The sequence below is a fragment of the Pituophis catenifer genome, unplaced genomic scaffold (genome assembly GCF_029215685.1).
Source record: "Pituophis catenifer annectens isolate HBS135680 unplaced genomic scaffold, rPitCat1.0.hap2 SCAF_15, whole genome shotgun sequence".
In the NCBI taxonomy this organism is placed as follows: Eukaryota; Metazoa; Chordata; class Lepidosauria; order Squamata; family Colubridae; genus Pituophis; species Pituophis catenifer.
Genome location: NW_027256895.1, coordinates 7,499,411 through 7,519,203, shown reverse-complemented (window position 1 = coordinate 7,519,203; position 19,793 = coordinate 7,499,411). Strand labels below are relative to the sequence as shown.

The 19,793-nt window shown below is 37.9% G+C and overlaps 1 protein-coding gene across 1 annotated transcript; it reads left to right on the top strand.

Moving 5' to 3' along the window:
* Nucleotides 1-375: 375 nt before the first annotated feature.
* On the top strand, nt 376-9,622 carry LOC139324860 (vomeronasal type-2 receptor 26-like). The gene is made up of 6 exons (XM_070954609.1): nt 376-569; nt 1,033-1,324; nt 1,734-2,597; nt 5,188-5,415; nt 8,483-8,609; nt 8,724-9,622. The coding sequence occupies exons 1-6, from the start codon at nt 376-378 to the stop codon at nt 9,620-9,622; spliced, it is 2,604 nt and encodes an 867-aa protein (XP_070810710.1).
* The last annotated feature ends 10,171 nt before the right edge of the window (nt 9,623-19,793 follow it).

The window sequence follows — 19,793 nt, the reverse complement described above, 5'->3', positions numbered from 1 at the left end:
GTTTTTTCCTAGCTAGGCCAAAACACCAAAAGCTGCACAGAAGAGAAGGATATTCAAAAACAAGCTTGGAGATAAAAAAAACACTTGAACTACAGGACGTTTGGCACAAGGGTAATAACAGCTCTGTCAAACTCATTGCTTCAGGCTTCTACCCTCTCTTCTCTTCTGCCAGAGTAGCTGTTCAAATCCTGATGCTATTCAAGATACAAATTTGCACACAGGTGGATCTTCAAATGGAAAACGATAGATTTTCTCATTAAGTGCATTCTCAGATATGAACCTTGGATCAATCTTTAGATGAAGTATAGGATTATAGGTACTTCCCATTCAGTAAGATGGGAGGCAAACCATTTTCACAATAACAAAAGCATGAAAATGTGTTTTTTGATGGTCTTGGTACACAAAGTAGTTACTCTGAGTTGCCCTGGAAGTGATGCTTTCCTTGTTCCACATGAGTGGTACCAGCCTGGTGACTTCATCGTTGGTGGCATGACATCTCACATGAATTACCATTTTTTTGAAATTGACTTTAGTGAAAATCCTTCAATAAAACCTTACGAAATTCCAACGTAAGATTATTTTTTTTTCTCTGTAAGGTTACCTAGATTTTCAAAAATACTTCATATCACTGAAAAGTTCATTGTGGACAAATGCAGGCTTTTTAATATAATCTATGCCTTTCTTTCTTTCAATTGTATCATGTTTTGAAAGAAGAAATAACTTTCTTTACATTATTTTAAAGTTTTTTTTACATGAAATGAACAAAATTTCAGATCAAGAAGTCTCTATTTGAACATTTACTGAGGTAAAGATAATTTCTAGAAATTTTTAGTGCCAGGCACGGATGATCTTACCTATTTTGGGTAATGAAATGTCTGCAAGAAAACCACGAATAATGACTGGTATACTAACAGTAGAGTTACTTATACACACTGTTCTCCAGATGTGGAATTCTTAACTGTCATTTATCGGCCATTTATATATCTAGAGAGATTTCTGATATAGTTATCACCGCTGTCTAAATTTTTGCAGTATATTCATCAAATTTCATCAACATGTCCTCGCCTTGGCTTTTGCTGTAAAGGAGATCAATAAGGACTCCCAGATCTTATCTAATGTCACTCTTGGGTTCCACATCTATGACAGTTACTACAATTCAAGAATGACATATCGCACCACTCTGGACCTACTTTTCAAATCCCAGGAATTTGTCCCTAACTACAAGTGTGAAAGCGAGAAGAATCTCATGGCCATCATTGGGGGACTAGATTTTGTCACATCATCTCGTATTGCTGAAATTACAGGATTCTTCAAAATTCCACAAGTAAGTTGTAAAAGGGCTAAAGGGAAAATATATATATATTCTGTTCTTGGTGTTCTGTTGTATTAATTAAGGGTCATTAAAGATTAAGCTTCAGTTTCCATTAAAATGTTCTCGGTGACTTAAGGTCTATTAGTATAATTTTGAAACTACAATGCCAAATACAAGAAGTGAGTATCTAGAGACATTCCATACCTGAGGAAAGATTTGAACATACTTTTCTCTGCTTCTATCAAAATAATTGATCAACCTTATGTGTTTGAAATAGTTCCAATAAATTCCTTTCCATATTTATACTTAAAAGAATTTCAGGAAAATAATTCATTCCTTGCATATATTTTATATAAAAAATAGAAAGGACAATCAGATTTGATGTAACAACTCAAGAGAATACTACTCCACTTTCTTGCAGCTGACATATGGCTCATTACCCAAAGAGGAATTTGAGACCACTAAACTCTCTTCACTTTATTTCATGGTCCCAAAAGAAGACCATCAGTACATCGGGATCATTCAACTGCTTTGCCATTTCAGGTGGACGTGGATTGGTATGTTTTCTGTTGATAACAATGATGGAGAAAATTTCTTACAGAAAATGCAGCCCTTATTTTCAGAGAACGGAATCTGCTCATCGTTCATAGAAAGGCTTTCACAACTAATCCACATAGAAGACTTCCAAGAAGTAATTCAAAGAATCTTAATTATTTCCATGAATTGGATAACTAGCCAAGCCAATGCATTTCTTGTCTATGGAGAATCATTGACAATTATGTGGCTAAGATTTGTCACATTTATGACAGATCCTGGAAGCAAGGAAACTGCATTATTTAGAAGGGTATGGATCATGACTGCACAGATTGATTTCATATTATCAGGATTTCAAATCAGTTGGGATCTCCACATGTTCCATGGGGCTCTTTCCTTCACTGTTCATTCAAGAGCAGTTGCAGGTTTCAAGGAGTTTCTTCAGACTATAAATCCTCTTTCAGACTCCAGAGATGGATTTCTGCAGGATGTTTGGGAACAAGCATTTGAGTGTTCATTTCCAAAACCAGAATTACAAGAAGTGCATAGTAGGAAATGCACTGGAGAGATGAAGCTGGAGGATCTTCCTGGACCAGTCTTTGAAATGGAGATGACTGGCCAAAGCTACAGCATCTACAATGCTGTTTATGCTGTGGCTCATGCTTTGCAAGCACTATACACATTGCATTTGAATAGGGAAAAAACTATGAGGTGTAAAAATCCTGACCTTCCACATCTCCAGGCTTGGCAGGTATTCCCTTTGCCTTGGACACTTCTTTTATTTCAATACACAGTTTGTTGTAAAATTATGTTTTGATCCCATTGTCGAATGTCGTAATATTTTCTGCAAGTGGAATCAAGCATGAGAAAGCAACCTAGAAATAAGGAGGACAATTTTATGAAGAGAAGGAAGCCACTTATCTGAAATATCATAGGCTCTCCTCCTTGACTAAGGTGTTGATTTAGAAGACCTCCAGGTCCCTTCTGACTCTGATATACTTTTCTATCTAAAATAAATACAGAAAAAATAGTTTCTGATATTATTCTGATCATTGAGAAGCTACTGTATGAATTATGGTTAATATGTCACTGGAAATTATTTAGTAAATCACCAGACATTGTACAATAAGCAATAACTGAAATGATAATTTAGATTACTCTTGATTGCCTTCTCCAAAAATAATCAATTCTCCAAGAACTTTCTACATGGCTTCTGAACCTTTCATGGGGAACAAGCTGAGCTTTCTATCGCTATCAGAGTTTTAGAGGTATGAAATAAAAATTTCCCTTCATAGATGTGGAATCCATAGTATGAAACATGAAACACGTTTGTAATAATCTCTATCTTGCATCTCTCTATGGAGGAATGCTTCAGCCTCAGATTTTCAAATTTGGCGAAAGGAAATTAATCAGATCACAAACTATCAAAGAGCTTTCTATCAATGAGGAAAGACTAGATATGATCTAGTAGTGAATCTACAGGTGAAACTCGAAAAATTAGAATATCGTGCAAAAGTTCATTTATTTCAGTAATGCAACTTAAAAGGTGGAACTAATATATGAGATAGACTCATTACATGCAAAGCAAAATAGTTCAAGCCTTGATTTGTCATAATTTTGATGATTATGGCTTACAGCTCATGAAAACCCCAAATTCACAATCTCAGAAAATTAGAATATTATATGAAATCAATAAAACAAGGATTGTACATAGAACAATATCGGACCTCTGAAAAGTATAAGCATGAATATGTACTCAGTACTTGGTTTGGGCCCCTTTTGCATCAATTACTGCCTCAATGCGGCGTGGCATGGATGCTATCAGCCTGTGGCACTGTTGAGGTGTTATGGAAGACCAGGATGCTTCAATAGCGGACTTCAACTCTTCTGCATTGTTCGGTCTCATGTCTCTCACCTTTTTTCTTGGCAATGCCCCATAGATTCTCTATGGGGCTCAGGTCAGGCAAGTTTGCTGGCCAATCAAGCACAGTAATCCCATGGTCATTGAACCAGGTTTTGGTACTTTTGGCAGTGTGGGCAGGTGCCAGGTCCTGCTGGAAAATGAAGTCAGCATCCCCATAAAGCTCGTCTGCGGAAGGAAGCATGAAGTGCTCCAAAATCTCCTGGTAGACGGCTGCGTTGACCCTGGACTTAATGAAGCACAGTGGACCAACACCAGCAGATGACATGGCTCCCCAAATCAACACAGACTGTGGAAACTTCACACTGGACTTCAAGCATCTTGCAGTGTGTGCCTCTCCATTCTTCCTCCAGACTCTGGGTCCTTGGTTTCCAAATGAGATGCAAAAGTTGCTCTCATCAGAAAAGAGGACTTTGGACCACTGAGCAACAGACCAGTTCTTTTTTTCTTTAGCCCAGGTAAGACTCTTCTGATGTTGTTTGTTGTTCAGGAGCAGCTTGACGAAGAATACGACATTTGAAGCCCATGTCCAGGATCCATCTGTGTGTGGTGGCTCTTGATGCACTGACTCAAGCCTCAGTCCACTCCTTGTGAAAGTCCCCAACACTTTTGAATGGCCTTTTCCTGACAATCCTCTCCAGACTGCGGTTATCCCTGCTGCTTGTGCACCTTTTTCTTCCACACTTTTCCCTTCCACATAACTTTCTATTAATGTGCTTTGATACAGCACTTTGGGAACATCCAACTTCTTTTGCAATTACCTTTTGAGGCTTTCCCTCCTTAGGGAGGGTGTCAATGATGGTTTTCTGCACAACTGTCAGGTCAGCAGTCTTTCCCATGATTGTGATTCTTACTGAACCAGACTGAGAGACCATTTAAAGGCTCAGGAACCCTTTGCAGGTGTTATGGCTTAATTAGCTGATTAGAGTGGGACACTTTGAGCCTAGAATATTGAACCTTTTCACAATATTCTAATTTTCTGAGATTGTGAATTTGGGGTTTTCATGAGCTGTAAGCCATAATCATCAAAAGTATGACAAATCAAGGCTTGAACTATCTCGCTTTGCATGTAATGAGTCTATCTCATATATTAGTTTCACCTTTTAAGTTGTATTACTGAAATAAATGAATTTTTGCACGATATTCTAATTTTTCGAGTTTCACCTGTAAATCATAATTTAAAGAGAGACAAAATTTCAAAATCCTTTATTTCATTCTGTTTCAGTTAATTCCTACTTTTCCTTTTATTGATATCAAATTATATATATAATGTAGATATGTACGTTATCATACAATATTGATTATCAAATTTCTAATATTATAGGAATGGGAAGAATGAGTGAATGAAACTTGGATATGATTTTCTCTTCTCTATTATATTGTTTTTAATTCCCTTTTGCTTTTATTCCCTTTCAAGTAGCTCCATTCATTTCTTCGAGGCATTTCTTTCAACAATTCAGCCAGGGAAAGAGTGTTCCTGAATGAGAAAGGGGAAGCAACAGGTGGATTCGACATCACCAACTTGATCACTTTTCCAAACAGATCCTTTCAGAGAGTTAGAGTTGGAGAAATGGATTTACAGGCTCCAAAAGGAAAGGAATTATTCATTGATGAAGATCTAATTGTCTGGCACCCAGCTTTTAACCAGGTATCGAATTAGTGAATCCACCATGCCTTAATCTATTATGATCCCATATTGAACACAGTTTCTTTAGAAATCTAATTTCTGGTTTTTTTAAAATAAACAATGGGCTATTCTTTCAAATGTTATGGATGATTAAGGATTCCTCAAACATGATATTACAATGTTCAGAATTCAGAGTTTACTTTATTGATTAGTCCTTGGGCCATATCAAAGTGCAGAGTTCCAGACACAAACAATTATTAAAATCTGATAAAAACAATTTAAAATAGAATTGGATATAATGCAATTTAAGATGAAATACAGCTTAAAATGATAACTTTGATTAGCCTATTGGCCATATCAAAGCACAAGGTGCAAACACGTATCGCCAATAAAAACTTATACAAACAATTTAAAATAAGAGTAGGGTAAAATACAATAGTTATACAATAAGATACAATATAATTTAACATATAAATATATAAAATAGAATAAAATGACAGAAAATTATATTTCAGTGTCACCCTTACAATCTATCCAAATCAGTCCCACGTGATGCAGATCTCAATCGAACCATTTTGTTTAAGTACTGCGCTGTGTTAAATGTTATTTTCAGGCTCTGGCTGCACATAAAGTAAGTTGTTTTGATATGGGGATCCCAATGGGTCATTCCTTTGGTATATGGACCCAGGTACCTGTCTCTCACCCCCTTATACAAGTAACAGTCAAATAGGATGTGAGCCTGGTCTTCTACTTCTGCCGCTCCACAAATGCAAAGACACTCATTGTAGGGTATAGAATTTTACAATGTAAAAGCCAGATATTGAATAGGACAATTAGCATAATGGAATTAGTGGAGGCGAGAAAAAAACAGAAAAATAACAAAACACCAGGTCCAGACAGACTCCTGGCAGAATTATATAAGATATTTCAAGAATCACTAGATGAAACCCTGTTAGAAATTTTCAATGAAGCACTTATGAAGGCCAGAATACCTACCTTGTAGGTATTCTTACCTACCCTCACCCTTATCCCAAAAGAGGGTACAGATCAAGAGCAAATCAAAGACTATAGACCCATCTCACTATTAAATGCAGATTATAAACTATTCACATTGATATTTTCGGAAAGACTAAAAAAAGTAATACATTAATGAAAAACCTCACCAAAAATCAGGAGAAAGAATTAAAATCAACATTCTACCACAAATATTATTCTTGTTTCAAATAGTACCTATAAAAAATTTTTTTGGGGGGGGGATTCTTTAAAGATCTAAATAAATTAATAGCAAACTAATTTATTAAATAAATTAATAGCAAACTATATTTGGCAGGGAAAAAGATCAACAATTAAAATACAATCATTACAAGCTGGTAGGGAAAGAGGATGTTTTGGACTCCCAGATTGGGAAATTTATTACAAAGCTACAACACTTATTTGGATCAAAGACTGGATGGAATTAAGAAATAAAAGAATCCTAACAATAGAGGGACTATTTACAAAGAGGGTGGCATGCTTTTTTATGGGAAGGAAAAAATAGACAACACAGTTACTTTCAGAGACACATTAATTTGAGACGCATTACTACAAACATGGCAAGGGATAAAACAGAATCATTACGATAAAATCCCAGAATAGTTATCTCCAATGGAGGAGCTAATATATCTGAATGTTCTGGACATTGACAAAATTAAAAGATACAAGGATTTATTAAATAGTCAAGGTGAATTGAAAACAAGGCAAGAATTAAAAGAAGAGGGTACAGACATTGATTGGTGGCCATACATGCAAATACAATCTAGATATAAGACAGATACAATACGGATTCCAAAGAAAAATATACGAATTAGATAAAATCCTTCTAGAAACAGAAGATAAATTGCTAAAAAAAATTATAATTATTTATTAAATTATAAAATGGAAGAGGAAGTAGTTAAAGAAAATACGATAATTTGGGCAAAATATTTTGGATATAACATAGAATTGGAGAAATTGGAGAAATTATGGAATAAAAATTATAAACTGACAATGTCTGTACCTTATAAAGAAAATATGTACAAAATGTTCTACGGATGGCATTTGCCACCAGCAAGACTGGCTAAGGTTTTTCCCAATACCCGATCAATGTGCTGGAAATGCAAACAACAAAGGGGAACGTATTACCACATGTGATGGAGGTGTCCCAAAGCAAAACAGTATTGGAGTCAACTTAGATTACAATTAGAAGACATAACCAAACAACACATAGAGATAACGCCGGTAATATTTTTATTAGGAATACTCCCAGGGTCTTATAAAAAAAATGCAATATTTAATTCTGCATATTATCAAAGTAGCAAGAATAATATATGCACAGAATTGGAAAAACAATAATATACCAACCGAAGATAATTTGATTAGAAATATTTTGGAATTTGCAGAAATGGACTAATTTACAAAGGAGATACAAGAAAAGGAGGAAACAGAATATCATATAACGTGGGAGAAATAATATGAATGGTTAGAGGAGAGAGATAAAGGGCAAGGAAAGATCAAGTAAGGAAGATATAGGAGTAGAAATGTAATAAATAAGAGGAAACAGAATGCAGATTGTAGAAATGAAATTGTGTACACTATTATTTATATGTATATTTGTAAATAAATTAATATTAGAATTGTATGTATAAAGGATACATTGAAATAAGGGAGAAAAAATGGATAAGTAAGAAATGTTTGATCATTCCAAAATTGTTAGAAAGAAAAATTTGTTTAAAGATTCTTTTTTGTTTTTTGAAAAAATGCTTAATAATAATAATAAAAAAAGAAGCCAGGATTACCTATTTGGTAGGCATTATATTTCCACTTGAAATCACAAGAGTAGCCATGTTTCCATGAGATTGTCACCTCCATTTGTACTTATTTATTTACCCTGTTCTTCAGACAGGAGCTTTTTTATATCATTACAATTTCAACATTATTTTAAATTGTCGATGAAATTTTTACATTCTGCATCCTTTTGGGAAGTCAATTATCATGTTACCCCATTAAGGAGAAAATTCAGAAACTCTTTTAAAAACTCTCCTTTTCAAAACATTTCCATGTTTATCATCAGGTTCCTCCACTTTCTCAATGTAATGACCCTTGTTTCCCTGGATCCAGGAAGAAGGGGATTGAGGGAAATCAGTTCTGCTGCTTTGACTGTGTTCCATGCCCTGAAGGGAAGATTTCAAATCAAAATGGTAGGCTAGGAATTCTCACATTTCATCAGCTTTAAGCAAACTTTACTAAGCTACATGAGTGTTTTTCAATAATTTGGATGGCCTAGATGACAAACTCTTTGATTTTCTTTCCAGATATGGATGACTGTTTTCAATGTTCAGAAGATCATTATCCAAATAAAGAAAAGAAAGGATGTATCCTGAAACTGGTGGTGTTTCTGACCTTTGAAGAAATCTTAGGAATTGGTTTAGCTTCAGCAGCTCTTGGTTTATTCTTCCTGACATCTTGGGTACTTGGAACTTTTATTAAGCACAAAGATACTCCAATTGTCAAGGCCAATAACAGGTTCCTTACCTACATCCTGCTTGTCTCTCTTCAGCTCTGTTTTCTCTCCTCTTTGCTCTTCCTCAGCCAGCCTGGCAAAGTAATCTGCCTTCTCCGACAATCAATGTTTGGAATCACTTTCTCAGTGGCCATTTCTAGTGTTCTAGCCAAATCTATCACTGTGGTTGTGGCTTTCATGGCGACTAAACCAGGATCTCAGATGAGGAGATGGGTGGGGAAAAGATTATCTTTTTGTATTGTCCTTTCTTGCTCTCTCTTCCAGATATGTATTTGTATTCTTTGGTTGTCAACATCACCTCCATTCCCTGAGTTGGACATGCACACAGAGTCCCAAAAAATGATTTTACAGTGCAACGAGGGGTCAGCTTGTTTCTTCTTCTGTGTCTTGGGCTACATGGGTATCTTGGCCATCGCCAGCTTTATTGTAGCTTTTCTTGCCCGTAAATTACCTGACAGCTTTAACGAAGCCAAGTTCATCACCTTCAGCATGTTGGCCTTTTGCAGTGTGTGGATCTCCTTCTTTCCAGCCTATCTGAGCACAAAGGGAAAAGCCATGGTAGCTGTGGAGGTGTTCTCCATCTTGTCCTCTGGTGCTGCATTACTGGGATGCATATTCTTGCCAAAATGCTACATTATTGTTTTTCGACCCGAGTTAAATCAGAGAGAGAAACTCATAAAGAAGAATTAATACATCATGTGATCTATCAGGCTCAATGGAACTGTTGAAAAAAGAAATAGAAATACTGCTGTCTACAGGAGACATACATAAAATTTTAGAAACATAGACTTTTTTTAAAAAAGAAGGATTTATATAGGATATTTGTGACTGCTAAAATTTATTTTGATTGCCCGTTTCAACATAAATGCTCATGCTGCTGCATTTTCACAATTTTCCAAGATTTTTTAACCTAATCCTTTCTGCATTTTAACATTCCTGTTGAGCTTGACTTCGATAATCTAGGTTTCTTGGCTCCTGTTAAGATATTTCACATAGTCACTTGACCAATGTTCAATATTTGTAGATACATTTTCATGGCTTTTATGCTTTCAGTTGATAGAGCACTAGATAAACATAATAAAAAGCTAATTATCATTTTATGAATGTATATTTAACATGCTATTATGGAATATCAGTTTTGGATTTGCTGGGCAACTTCAAAATGAAAATTCATTGACAGGATATAAAGAGTTTGTCAGGGTGGCAATAAGTCCCATTCCGCTTTTGGGTAATTGCACCTTGATTAGAGAATGGATCGTGGCCTTTCCTTGCAAGTATACCTTAAGAAAATAAACCCAAGATATATTCTAATAAACACATTTTATTATAAAGAAGTAAAAACATTCTTACTTGCTAATTAATTACATCTTGGCAGCATTCCTGCCGGACTTATAGGCAGGCGAACAAAGAAAGTTAGAAGACAGTGAAAGAATGTGGACATGCGCAGTTAGCTTAGAGATAAGAGTTCTGATCAGCTATGGTAAGTCTTAGAGTTCAAGCACAGCTGGCAAATACAAAAAAATGCAGTTACAATCCCCTTCTTTGCCAGTTGAGCGGATATCAAGTACATCATCAAATAAGGCACATCTTCTTATGCAGATACTCGTGTTGAACTGCTGGAAGCGATTTGTTGAGCATATCAGCAATTTGATCATGTGTAGATACATACTGCAATTTAACAAAACCTTTTTTCACTAATTGTTTTATGTTTTGATAACGGATGTCGATGTGTCTGGACCTAGAACCTGTGAAATATGATTCAGAAATATAAACCACTGATTCATTGTGTTCTATCACAGTGATCGGTCGAATCGGACATGTCCAGATATCTGTGACCAAAGCATCAAACCATGTTAGAGAATTACATGCATCTGAATATTCAGCTTACAAGCATATTCAGCTTCAGTAGATGAACAAGAAACAAAATTCTGTTTACGCACTTGCCAGTAAACAGGACATCCATTTAAGAACATCATATAACCTGAAGTACTTTTATGTGATTTCTTATCACTTGCCCAATCAGAATCTGCATAACAACATAATTCTGCATAATCAGTATGTGTTGGTTCTAACAATAACTTCATATGTTTAGTGTGTTTTAGGTATTTCAATAATTTCTTAACACATGTCCAATGAAACTGTTTTGCCTTACCTACGTGTCGAGACAAGAGATTAACACTATGTACAATGTTGGGTCTGGTCCTACTACTAATATACAACAGTGACCCAATAACTGAACGATAGAGTGTTTGATCCTCAAACTCAGGACTTGGTTCATGTGTCAAATTGTGAAAATCTGTTTGCATGGGTGTCTTTGTTGTGTTAGTATCCTTCATGTTGCAATGATGCAAAATTTGTTCAATTTTATCTTCTTGTGAAAGACTAAACCCCTTCTGTGTTTTTTCAATCTGAACACCTAAATAAGTGCTCATATGACCTAAAGATTTCAATGTAAAATATCTCTGCAAAGCTTTGGCAAAAATTTCACTCATTTTCTTATTTGGACCAATATAAACAATATCATCAACATAAACAAGAACTATCTCATATGCATTGTTAGATCTTTTTGTGAACACACACTCATCAGTTTCGGACTTAATAAAGCCCATTGAATTTAGTTTGTCAGTAAGACATAAGTACCACATTAAACCAGACTGTTTCAGACCATAAAGACTTTTTTGTAGAAACCAGGTATCCCCTTCTTGCTTTCGGAACCCTGGAGGACCTCTCACGTAGATCTCTTCATCTAGGTCAGCATGTAGATAAGCCGTGTCAACATCGAACTGGAAAACTTCTACATCAAGGATAGTAGCGGTTGCTAAAGCAATTTTTACACTCTCAGTCCGGACTATCGGTGAATAGGTATTTGTGTAGTCCTCAGGATAACGTTGAGCGAAACCCTGAGCTACAAGTCTGGCCTTGTACAATGACTCACCATTTGGCTTCTTTTTGATTCTGTAGACCCATCAAGTGCCAATGACCCTTTTATTTGCTGGAGGTTTTGCAGATGTAAACACCTTAAGTTTCTTTAGACTGTCCATTTCAACCTGCATTGCCTTATACCATTTGTCTTGCTCTGAATCAGGAAGATGTTTGATTTGTGTGAATGTATCAGGTGGAAGTGTAACATTACAAATCAAAGGCAAGGGTGTTTTTGTCAGTTGCCAAGAATATCATTGTGGAGGGATCCCCTCTGTGACCCTATTGGAACATCTCGGAACAACAGTCCATTCTTCTTCTGCTTTGTCCTCGTCCTCACATTCGTCGCTAGCGTCAGCATCCGCAGCTTGCGAAGATGGAACATCAGGTTGAGAAGAACTAGTGGCTGGAACATTTGCCCGTGAATCTTGATCATCAGGCTATGCGGCATCAGCAGTATCATCTCTAGGAAAATAAACTCCGGGATCATTGGAATGAATCCTGGACCAGTCAACATCTTTTTCAAAATTAGCAGATTGGGAAATCACAATTACATGTTTAGAGTCAATAAATTTGCTCCATTTTGAACTATCATCAATACCCATAAATCTCAGTCTCTTTGCTGCTGGACCTCCTTTTCTTCTTTGAGCTAAGGGAATGTTCACCATAGCATATGAACCAAAAATTTGGATGTTTTTGAAATCGGGCTTGTAGCCATATAACATGAAGAAAGGAGTCTGATTTATTACACTGCTCCAAGTACAATTGACAATGTAATTTGCATATTTGATAGCTTCATCCCAGTATGGGTTGCTAAGGTTGGCGTCTTCTAGGAGACAATGCATCATGGTTTGTAGGACCCCTTGTTGTCATTCTACGACAACATGAGCCGGTGTGTAAGGAGCCGATGTCTGATGAAGAATTCCATTCTTATGCATCCAGTCCTGGAAATGCTCAGACATGAATTCAGCACCACGATCACTCTGGATTCTGGCGATGCGAACTTGGTGTTGGGTAGAAACAAGAGCTGCAAAGTCTTTAAAGATCTTAAAAGTCTCAGATTTTTCTTTCATAGGATATCCATATCTATATCTAGAATAATTATCAACAATTGTTAGAAAATATTTTCTACCACCAAGTGTTGGTGGAAAAGGACCAACTATGTCAGTGTGAACCAAATCAAAAATGCGTGTTGACAGGCGTGTAGTGCGTTTGGGAATGGCTGCTGCTTTGGATTTGGCCTTTTTGCATAAAGCACAATCCAAAAACACCTTTAGATCCAAACCTTTTGTGAACTCCAGCATCTTCCTAAGAACACGGAAACTGGCATGCCCCAATCTTCTATGCCATTTATGGATACACCTGCAATGCAAAGGTTTACCAGTTAGTGAATTTTCAACATTAACAGTTTTATGAGGAACCTCAGGCTTGCTCTGAGCAACCTGTTTCCTTATTTTCTTTTTGTTGGCTTTCGGAGTCTTTGGAGTAGCAACAGGATCTCTCTCTGGAACATCTCTCTCTGGGCCTGTGCTCTCCCTTTTTGGAATACTTGCCTGTGTTTGTGGTTTAGGCTTTGGCTTTAAGTAATAAACACCACCAATTAACATGATTTCAGCAACAATATCTCCATGTTTAACTATGTAACTTGCTTTTTCAAGGTGGTGAACCTGGAACTTTAATGCTCTAGATAAATGACTCTGAGCAAGTAGTAAGCAAATTACTATTTGCTGTTGGTATATAATAAACATCGGGAATGAATGCATCGAGCTATTCAACATAAACAGTTCCTTTTCCTTTGACCTGACAAGGATGATTGGAAAAAGAATAAAGTTCACGTAGTTCAGGTTCAGGCTCGTGCATCTCTGTAAAAAGTTCCTTTCTGTAGGTAACATGCAATGCTGCACCACTGTCCAAAGTCCACAGGAGTCGTCTGTCATACTCTGGTTGAGGTTGTGGATCATTGGTTAAAGCCAATGTGGTGAGTGGAGCTTGTGGATCACGCCGGGGACCATGACAACCTTGTCTTCCACCTCTGCCTCTGCCTCCTCTGGAATCTGTTCCTCTGGGCTGGTACGAGACGGGAGCTGGGACTCATTGGGGACAATCCCAGGTGGCATGTCCCACACGATTACAGATGTAGCATCTTGGCATCCTTGGAACGTAGGCTCTTCCTCAGAAGGGACGCCTCACTGGAGCTCTCGATGCGGGTGGTCCTCTCAAATGTGGAGTAGCTAACATGAGTGCTTCTTCTTCAATTAAAAGTCTGCATATATGATCCACTGTGCATTGAGCAATAGGCACTAGATTAATCTTTGTAATGGCATCTTTCCATTCATAATTCAATGAATTAATAATAATATCATCAATAAGATAGCCTCTTTCTCTCAATTCTCTTCTGATTCCTTTCAGTTTGGCTAAATGTCCTCCAATTTGTTCACCAGGTTTCAATCTCGAACCATGGAACTCAGACATGAGCAAACATGAAGATTCAATTGAAACAGGCCTGTAGCAATTCTCCAATTGGGCCCAAATTTGTTGGGCTGTTGCATCAGGTGGAAAAGTGACCTGCAGTTCAGTATCCATGGACATCAGTAATGTTGTGCAAGCTTTAGTCTCTAAGTCTCTTATTGCAGGAGTCCATGGCTGAGCAGGAGGATTAAAAACCATACAGTGAGTACTTTCTCTGCAAAGTAGCAATCCAATCTCACTGACCCAGGCCTTATAATTCTGTCCTGACATCTTTAATTTCGACTCACCATTTGCATTTGGTATGCTGGCTGTGCCGGTAAAAATACCTGTGGTATTTGCTGTGCTTGTTGTGGACCAACAAATGGTCCTGGTTGCACGGCTGGAGGCATTTGTGCATGCACTTGAAAATGTGGCTGCTGTATAGGAATCTGCTGTGCTCCAGCTGCCATTTGAGCTTGAGCTTGGGGCTGTTGTATTTGAGCTTTCTCTAGTAAATTACTTTTGCCGGCAGATGGTGCTCCACCTTTAGTTTTGGGCAGCTCAGATAATTTTTCTGCCTTCGTGGCATGATATGTAATTTGATCAGAGAGAACATCATGTGACAATTGTGACGTGTACACAGCTCTCTGTTCTGATTGGCCTGACACAATATCCTATAGGGGGTGTGTCTTTAACTCTGAAGAAGAAGCTAAGATGGTGGTTTCAGGAATTTTAAAAGCATGAGTCACTCTCTTATCTTGCTCGAGCCATTTTTGCCTGGAATAGCTCATGTTCAAAACATTTTATATGATCATGATAGGCTTTTATAGTTTGCTCATCCAGGGTGAGCTCAGACCTTCGAGGAGAATAATAGATTATTTCTCTCTGTGTGTGGGAGGAAAAATGCTGAGCCATTTGTGAAAACTTTGGCCTTGCACCAAGTGTTTCAAATTCAGAAGGTTCTGGGAGGACTGTTTGAGAGCATACATATTCAGAAGGAGACATCACTGACCTCAGTTGCAGCACGTTGCCTTCAAAAGCAGCTTTTCTGTTATCTTCCTCCTGAAGCCTCTGTAAGAGCATTTCGTCTGTTTCTTCTACTCCCACGGCTCCTTGTTCCAGGCGTGTGGCTGAAGCAAGTGGCTGGAAATTTGAAAACCTCCTTTCTGCCTCTTCTTCATAGGAGAGGTTTAAATCATTAATAGAGAAATCTCTGAGTTTCATTTTGCCTTTTTTCTTTTTCTTTGGCATCGTTGCAGTAATTAAATTAGCATTCTGCAGTCGCTAAAATAATCATCTGTCTAATTAGCCTATTCGCTTATCATCAAAGTAACAAGCAAGGAAAAAAGCCATAAATCAATCCAAGCCAACCTCCTGCTACCACGTGTCAGGGTGGCAATTAGTGCCATTCCGCTTTTGGGTAATTGCACCTTGATTAGAGAATGGATCGTGGCCTTTCCTTGCAAATATACCTTAAGAAAATAAACCTGAGATATATTCTAATAAACACATTTTATTATAAAGAAGTAAAAACAGTCTTACTAGCTAATTAATTAGCTGCCTATATAAAGGAAGCCATTAGATGGCTTTCCTTCTCCTCAAGCCTTCTCCTCATGCATTGTACTTCTTGTTCTCCCGTCATGTGTATATCAATTGCTCTCCATGTATCAGTAGCTCTAAAGGTATTTAACCACACATAAGTCTATAAATATTTCACTGTAAATAAAACTACTGTTATTTATATAAAATGGCTCTATGTGCTGTGTGCTGTGTTTTGCTCCTGGGTTTAGCTCATATTACTAGTTACGCTGCCTAATTAACATCCCCAAACTCAATGAATCTGACATTCATTGAGTTTGGGAATCCAATACATTTAACTGCATCTCATGGTTCAAGTGATTCTGAGGGTTTGCACCATCAACAAGAGATATCCTTTCCTTTCTAAGGGGGTCCACAAGGAAGAGGGGGCCAACTTATTTACCAAAGTACCTGAAAGCAGGACAAGAAATAATGGGTGGAAACTAATTAAGGAGAGAAGCAATCTAGAACTAAGGAGAAAATTCCTAACAGTGAGAATAATCTATCAGTGGAACAACTTGGAAGTTGTGTATACCTACCTCTGGAGCCTTTTAAGAAGAGACAGCCATTTGTCAGAAATAGGTTTAGGGTTACAGTTAGGATAGTCCTATGTGAGCAGGACTAGATGATGACCTTCAAGGTCCCCTCCAACACTGTTACTGTTACCTCTTAAAGTAAACCAATGACACAATAAAATGTCTATGCATCTTTATGCTATGCACTTATCATTCATTGTAAAAAAATAAGTTTTAAAAAATCAAGTGTATGTTGTATTGCAAATTCCCCCCTGTACATTAGCAGGTGTGCAATTGAAAAGTTTAACCATCAGCCACTTATTATTTCACCAAAATAATTATCTCCTACAGGAGTCACCACATTTATTAAATGGTGACCTTGTTATTGGTGGGATGGTACCTTGCATCATTTACAATGCCTATGAAATGAATTTTAAGGAAAATCCTTGTTTAAGATCTTATAACTTACCAAAGTAAGGATTTTTTTTTTCCTGATCTTAATGAATTCCTCCAATTTGCTTATATGAGTAAAAGGTTTTCAGCATAAATGTAGGTTTTATATGTAATCTACGTAAGGAGCCGTGGTGGCATGGTAGTTAGAATGAAGTCTGTGAATGAGTACTTTTTCCAGGAGTTCGATCCTGAGGGGCTCAAGGTTGAATCAGCCTTTGGTTTTTCCTGCCCAGATGTAAAACCTTGCTTTTCTCCATATTGAATTTCCTTTTTGGGGTAGGGATAGATCGATCGATCGATCAATTGATAGATAGATCAATAGATAGATAGATAGATAGATAGATAGATAGATAGATAGATAGATAGATATAGACAGACAGAAAGACAGACAGACAGACAGAAAAATAGATAGACAGACAGACGGACGGACGGACATGGATGGAGGGAGGGAGGGATGGATCGATCGATCGATCGATCGATGGATCGGTGATAGATAGAGAGATGATAGATAGAGAGATGATAGATAGATAGATAGATAGATAGATAGATAGATAGATAGATAGATAGATTCAATGGACAGGGTAAACAGCCCAAGTGATAATGAAAGTACAATCCTAATTCGGATAGAAAGTAGTTACTCTGGACTTCTCTGCAAGTGATGCTTCCTCTTGGTAGCATGATGTCCTACAGAGTTCACCAGTTTTATAAACTGAATCCATGTATAAACCTTATGACATACCATTGTAAGATTTATTTGTTTGTTTATTTGTGAGAATTTATATTTATTTATTTAATTATTTTGTCAATAAGTATCAGTATAAACATAGACATGGATACATGAAAAGATGGCACAAATAAATGGATATAAATAAGCAAAACATAGCCATAAACACATAAAATGAGGACATATAAATGGGGACAGTAGGACAGGGATGGTGGGCACACTGGTACACGCCCCCTTAGGGACCTCTTAAGAAACATGTAAGGTCCACGGTAGACAGTTTAAGGTAAAAGGTATGGGGGTTAGAGAAACTAACAACAGGATCAGGTAGAGTGTTCCAGACATTTACTACTCTATTGCTGAAGTTGTATTTTCTGCAAAAAAGATTAGAGCGGACTGCATTTAGTTTGTATCTATTGATAGCCCTTGGGTTATCGTGGTTGAAGTTTTTTTTTTTTTAATTTGATTTATATGCCGCCCTTCTCCAGAGACTCAGGGTGGCTTACAATGCGTTAAGCAATAGCCTTCATACTTTTGTATATTTATACAAAGTCAGCTTATTGCCCCCACAAACTGGGTCCTCATTTAACCTACCTTAGAAAGGATGGAAGGCTGAGTCAACCTTGAGCCTGGTGAGATTCAAATTTACAGTAATTGCAGACAGCTGGTGTTAATCACAATGCTTTTTTAGTCTGCTGAGCCACCAGGCCCTTAAGTTAAAGTAGCCATTAACAGGTAGGACATTATGGTAGATAATCATATGTACTAAGCTTAGGTCGGAACATAGACGGTGTAGTTCAAGGATATCCAGGCCTAAAATTTCAAGTCTGGTGGTATAAGGAATTTTATTGCGAGTAGAGGAGTTGGGTACTCTTCTTGTAAAATATTTCAGGATCCTCTCTAATGTCTTAATGTCTGAAATACAGTGTGGGTTCCAGGCAGGTGAGCAGTATTCAAGGATAGGTCTGGCAAAGGTTTTGTATGCCCTAGTTAGAAGTATAGTGTTATCAGAGAGAAAACTTTGTAAAATAAGGTTGACAACTCTTAATGCCTTTTCAGCAATATTGTTACAGTGAGCTCTGGGGCTTAGATCTTTTGAAATGAGTACTTCTAGATCCTTGACAGAGTGAAGGTCGTCTTTTAGATCGTTTCTGCCCAGCTTGTATTTGATGTTATATGGCTGCCCTCTCACTGTCAGAGTTTCTGGGCTGATATATATACATTAAAAACAATAACGTTACCCCCACCCCCATCCCCACACACACAGACTCCTGGGAATAACAAAAATTATATAAGCGACTTAATGGGCTCCATCCTGCTCTGGATTTCAAAGGGCAATACCAGGTCTTCAGGTCTATCAAAGGGGAGGTTCAATCTAAGCATGATATTCCAAAGATTTATTCATTTTATTTTTATTTTTATCGTACTTATATGCTGCCCTTCTCCCGAAGGACTCGGGGCGGCTCACAACAATAAAACAACAAGATAGTAAAATGAATACTAAAATAATCCAATTTAAATCCCCGACAGTTAAAACTAAAACCCCCAACAGATCAGGAGATTTGTTGAAAAAGCCACGTCTTCAGGTCACCATGAAAAGAGCGAAGGTTGGGGGCTGTCTGGAGCCCAGTGGGTAACTCATTCCAGAGGGTCAGTGTGGCCACAGAGAATACCCTCATCCTGGGCGCCAACAGGCAACATTGTCTGGCCAATGGCACCCGGAGGAGGGCAGTCCTATGTGAGCGCACTGGGCGGTGGGAGGCTGGTAGGAGGTGGTCCTGCAAGTACCCCAGGCCCATGCCATGAAGGGCTTTATAGGTAAGTACCAGCACCTTGAAGCGGATCCGAAGGACCACCGGCAACCAGTGCAGCTCGCGCAGGAGAGGTGTAACACGGGAGTAGTGGGAAGCTCCCGTAACAACCCACGTGGCCGCATTCTGGACCAGCTGGAGCCTCCGGGTACACCATAAGGGCAGCCCCATGTAGAGGGCATTGCAGTAGTCCAGATGAGAGATAACGAGAGCATGAGTGACTGTACAGAGGGCATCCCTATCTAGGAAAGGTCACAACTGGCGCACCAGGCGAACCTGCGCAAAAGCCCCCCTGGTCACGGCTGTTAGGTGATCAACTAAGGACAAGCGCGAATCCAGGAGGATGCCAAGATTGTGAACCCTTTCAGAAGGAGTAAGCAACTCCCCTCCCATCAAGAGTGATGGGGTCACTAGAT